The sequence below is a fragment of the Elephantulus edwardii genome, unplaced genomic scaffold, assembly GCF_000299155.1.
Source record: "Elephantulus edwardii isolate Elephantulus edwardi_28Jun2011 unplaced genomic scaffold, EleEdw1.0 scaffold00252, whole genome shotgun sequence".
In the NCBI taxonomy this organism is placed as follows: Eukaryota; Metazoa; Chordata; class Mammalia; order Macroscelidea; family Macroscelididae; genus Elephantulus; species Elephantulus edwardii.
The window spans coordinates 122,237-127,995 of NW_006400002.1; the positions used below are offsets into that span (position 1 = coordinate 122,237).

The following is a 5,759-nucleotide window of genomic DNA, read 5'->3' on the forward strand; positions in this document are numbered from 1 at the left end:
GGGAAGCTATTGCTGCCAGTTTAGGGCCTGTGTCAGGAAAAGGAAGTCTTACTCATATATAGTGCCACCCAAAGGCAATAAAGGAGGTCAAAATGGTCAAGTGTTTCTCAGTCATACTCATGATTCTAAAATACAAAAGCAATAAAAAAGTTTATTGTTAGTATCCATTCGTATGAAAGACTTTTAAATAATCATATTTAGATATAATAGCTAAAAACCTGAGAAATACTTCTTTCTGATAGAAAATAAAACCAAAGACAAAAACCAAGATGTTAATGTGGTAACCATGTTAACGATGATGGCCAGTCCGTAAAACTATGGTTAATATGTAAAAATGAAGTTATTCTATCATGATTTGATTACATTTTTCTATTGAAGTATGATTATGTTTTCCTTTTTAGAAATGCTTTTAAAAATCATATTGCAACATGCTTTCAGTAATTTTATAAAGTTTTAAAAGACTTAGTAATGGACTGACAGATTACCTTTTTATATTGCAGGTAGCATTTCTGAAGGCTAATGGCTTTGGTGGTGCCATGGTGTGGGCTCTTGACTTGGATGACTTCCTGGGCAGCTTCTGCAGTACAGGCTCATATCCTCTCATATCCAAACTCAAGTCTTTGTTGGGGCTGCAGACACCAGGTAACTGGGAAAACATTTGTATGGCTTGAACAAAAACAATACTTGAGTGTTTAATCACGTACCCCCAAGGAAGCAGAAGCAGAAGGTATGCTTTCTGCTGTGGGCTTTTAATTTATTCCTAACAGAGATCATTTAAATTTTCTAACTAGGATAACCATCTAATTTACACTGGGACACCATTGAGCAAATAGTATAACCCTGGACAGTCCACAAGAAGCTGTGAGGGATGGACATTATATCCAGGGCAGGCCAGACCACATGAGGTGTTTAATTCAGAAGTAGAACGTATGAGTTTAAATAAACCTGGAGTTGCTGTGATGTCAAACCTTGTGCCGTTGGGGTGTCAAATGCCGGAACCGTTATCCATGGTGGACAATGTTGGTGGAGCTCCCAGTTTAAGGCAGGTTTGGAAGCAGGAGTGGCATCTACTTCTTAAACAACATGCCTTCAGAAACGATGAACTTTGATAAATGACAATAGTTCTAGGAAGGCTTCAGGCCTTTTGTTCATAGGGTCGCTATGAGTCGTGCTCGACGGCAGTCAACAACAACAACAGTGTGAGAGTGAATATCTTGAACATGAAGACATCTGATAATGTCTCTTATCCAGTGATATCTCATTTGAGAACTTGAGATGAGCTGTTGAGGAAAATTATTTAATAAAATCCTAAAAAAAGAAATACTTTTCTATCAGACAATATGCTACATACAGAGTTACTAAACTTCTAGCCCTGGTGGTATAATGGTTAAAACATTTGGTTGCTAACTTTAAGTTTGGTATTTAAAACCCACCAGCTGCTTCATGGGGGAAAGATGAGGCAGTTTGCTTCATAAGATTTAGAACCTCAGAAAACCCACGGGGCAGTTTTACTCTGTCCTATAGGGTCACTGTTACTTGGAATAGACTCAAAAGCAGTGGGTTTTTTGATGGTAAACTTGAGAATAATTGTTCTACTGGTCAAGAAACAGTCATTGTTGTCTAACCCAGTAAAATAATTAAATACCAAATAAGAGTTTCTGTTGAGTTAATTCTGACTCACAATGAGCCCATATGCGTAAGGGAATTGTGTTCAGTCACTCAATGGCTTATTTTTTTGAAAGTAGATCACCAGGTTTCTTCCAAGGTATCATGGGTGTACTTGTGTACTTGAACTTCCAATCTTTTGGTTAACAGCTGAGCCCAAGGACTCTGAAGACTAAATAAAGGAGATTCTCTCTCTCTTCCTTTCCTACCTAGTGAAAAAAGTGAACCTAGTGTTCTTGTCTAGACATTTGACTATGTGCATCATAACAAATTATGGCAAACATTGAGAAGAATTGGAATCTCTGACCACTTAATTGTGTTCATGTGAAATGCATGCCTAGATCAAGAGACTGTTTTCCAGACAGAGCACGGGAACACTACATGGTTTAAAATTAAGAAAGGCCTGTGTCAGATTTGTATACTTTCTCCATACCTGTTCAGTTTCTATGCTGTACACATTATTAGAGAAGCTGGACTCTATGAAGAAAAATGTAGTATCAGGATTGGAGGAAAGACTCATCAACAACCTGTATTATGAAAATGAAACAACTTGTTTGCTGCAAGTCAGGTGACTTGAAGCATTTGGTATAGAAGATAAAACCTACAGCCTTCAATATGGATTGCGTGTCAACATCAACATGACAAAAATTCTCACTACTGGACCAATAGTCAACATGATTGATGGACAAAAGACTGAAATTGCCAATGATTTCATCTTACTTGGATCCACAATCAACACCACTCGTACCAGGAGATCAGGGAATATCAGCATTCAGAGACCTTTCCAAATTACTGCGGAACAATGAGGTCAACTTGAAGACAAAGGTGTGTCTGATTCAGGTCATGGTCTTTCCAGTTACCTGCTATGAATCTGAGAGCTGGACAATGAATAAGAATGACAGAAAGACGATGCCTTTAAGCTCTGATGTTGGAGAAGAGTATTGAATATCCCAAGGGCTTCCAAAATAACAAACATATGTTTTAGAGAAAGTGCAGACAGAATGCTCCTTTGAGATGAAGATGACAAAACTTTGTCGCACATACCTTGGGCATGTTTTTAGGCTATGTCCTTAGAGAGGGACATCATGCTTGGAAAAGTGGAGAGTAGGAGAAAGAGGGGAAGATTCTTAACGAGATAGATTGACACAGTGGCTGCAGTAAGGAGCTCAGGTATGTCAGAGATTGTGATGATAGCACAGGATAGGACAGGGTTCAGATCATAGTGTGCTAGAGGTCACATCTGACAGCACCTAACAACAGCAACAAGCATTCTCTTCACCTTGAACAAATGATCTTATGATATTCTGCATCTCAATTCTAATATTTGGTGAATAAGGCCTTGCTACTTAAAATTCATGATAATATCATGTGTTACACATTAGAACAGTTCCCATGATTTCTGGGTTGTAATCTTTATGGAGTCTTATAATAATATCTTTTCTTCAGTCATGCCTCTGGATGTATTTGAACCATCAAACTTTCAATAACCCGCTAAGGGCAAAGTACATGTAAGCCAAACTAACTGGGTAGCACAAGACAATAACAACCTCAAACATGGCTCAACTTGAATTTATTAAGTTGAGAAGACTAATTTCATATGTCTAACAGGTTCTTCTAAGTTTTCATGAATTATTGTTGATGGTGTTTCTTTAATTTTTTTTTTTTTTACATGCAGGTTGCATCACCCCAGAGCCTCCTAAGCCCACACCCCCTAGTACATTCTGTGAAGACAAAGCTGATGGCATCTACAGGGACCCTGATGATCCATCCAGGTTTTTTGAGTGTGCTAATGGTAACACTGTGGCCAAAAGGTGTGCAGAGGGCCTTGTGTTTGATGAAAGCTGCAAGTGTTGTAACTGGCCTTGAATGGAAAAGAAAGATGGGGCTAGGGAAGGATGAAGCCTTCCTAGAGTTTGTTTATGTTCAATAAATACATGAAACATGACTTTCTTTGTAATTACTCTCTTGTTTCCATAATTTAGTGCTGGGTACTCTATGGAGAAAGCTAAGCAGACGAGACTCCTTGAATTCTTAATAAACATATCAAAAAAGAGAATACACACATAACCAGAAAACACAATTTGAATAAATGGATTAATTACCAATTTGTACTGCATATAAAAAAAAGAACAGCATTATTACTTTCATACAATATCTCTAAAACAGAACTCATTTTATTTAGTCAGTTCTCCCTTCTTATTCTCCCAGAGATCAATGATTAAAAGCTCATTGATCATATTCTCTTTTTGAAGAGGCCTTGCTAGGTTACATCTAATTCTTACCCATTCACAGAGACCAAATAACTGACCTATTCTCAATCTAACTTTACTTACTAACATTTTAACTTCCTCATTGTTTTGTCAATGTGTTCTTTTACACATTTTCCTAACTCCCATCTAGAGAAATGACTAACAGGAGAAAAATATCTACACATACAGCAATCAACAACAAAATATTTCCTAAGTTGCTTTATTGCGGCACAATGAGTTTTACTGTCTTCATTTCCAGAATCATTGGAAAACCATTTTTCCTGCTACATGAAAGTTCACACTATTTACTCAGTCTTGAAAAATTGTTTCTGGAAACTGGATGATGACAGGTCATAATTCTGAGTTTCTAAAAAAAAAAATCAAAACTCCCCCATCAAACCAAAAAAAATAACACAAATTCATTTTCATCAAGTTGGGACTGACTGACAGCTGATCCACCACTGGGTTTCTGAGGCTGTAAATTGCACTGGAGAAGATTGCTCATTCTTCTCCTGCTGAGCCACTTGTGGATTTGAACTGCCAGAAAAATGCTGCTTTGGGATTAGCAGCACAACTCCCTATGGACTAAACCACCAGAGACCCCTTCTGAGTCCCAGTTGCCAATCCAAAGGTAACATGGTTCAAATCTACCAATTGCTCTGCAGGAGAAGGATGACCAGTCTCCTCTGAAGTGATTTACAGACTCTGAAAACCTGCCAGAGAGTCAGCTATGAGTAGGTTTTGACTTGATGGTACACAAACACACATTGTCTCATTAAATTGAGAAATTTTCTAATTATGCATCTTGAAGATTGTAATGACTTGGCACACTTCATCTTTCTATGTTTATATTTATCAATGGATTCATTGCAGATGGTGCATTGTAGTTAAGTGTTTAATTCTGTTGTACACATATCGTGCTATAAGTCAGAACTGACTCAGTGGCACTTAAAATAATATCAGCAAGTAGCTATACACTGTTTTAGATATGTTAATACATATAATTCTCACAACAACCTTGTTGAAAATGTGCTATTTTCCAAATTTTACACATGAGTAAAATGAAACTTGAAGTTCAATAATTTGTCCAAGGTCATAAATAGTGATAGATCAGATGTTCACACAGAAATTTATTCAATTCCAAGCCCAGCTTCTTAGTCACAATGATTCATCTTTTCCATTTTGAGTCTGGCAGTACTCATCTCTCCTTGAGGTGCCTAATTCCCCTTCTGTCTGCTAGCAGAAAACTCACTTCAGCCTTATCTGACTGCAGAATTGATGCTTTGTGTTTTCTTCAGAGGTTATTACTGATAAAAAAGTGAGTTAAATTATAAGCAGACACCACAAAGATAATCCATAGGGAGTTGCATTTTTAACCCAAAAACTACACCTCTCTGATGATTCAAATTACCAGCACCTCCTTAGAAGAAAAATGGGCAATCTTCTCCTGTGCAATTTTTCAGTCTTGGAAGCCTGATGGAAACTCAGGGTGTCTAAGTTGAGTTTTGGTTTGGTTTTTCTTTATTTAGTGTAAGACAAATCTTTATTTTTCATATTTTCTTGACCATTTCCACGGACATATTTTATAGTCTTGGAAAACTTTTAAAGGATGAGATATGAGTGGATTCGTACTTGATGGCACTGAGAGTTTTGAGTTTTGATAAAGATTTTATAGTGGTAAATGAAAAGTTCCAGATGAAGTAGACTGTAGGAAGATAGAAGCTGAGTTAATAAGGGGGAAAAAAACCCCTTAAACAGATTGTTGTTGTTATGTGCCGTCGAGTCGTTTGCGACTCATAGCGACCCTATGCACAACAGCCCTAAACCCTGCTCTATCCTGCGCCA

General features: G+C 37.4%; 1 protein-coding gene across 1 annotated transcript in view; it reads left to right on the forward strand.

The window, feature by feature from the left end:
• LOC102865081 (acidic mammalian chitinase-like) overlaps positions 1-3,531 on the forward strand; it is a 28,969-nt gene extending 25,438 nt beyond the window's left edge. Inside the window, exons 10-11 of the mRNA XM_006899345.1 lie at positions 501-642; positions 3,341-3,531. Coding sequence (XP_006899407.1) covers positions 501-642; positions 3,341-3,531 — 333 coding nt within the window. The remainder of the gene's footprint in view (positions 1-500; positions 643-3,340) is intronic.
• The last annotated feature ends 2,228 nt before the right edge of the window (positions 3,532-5,759 follow it).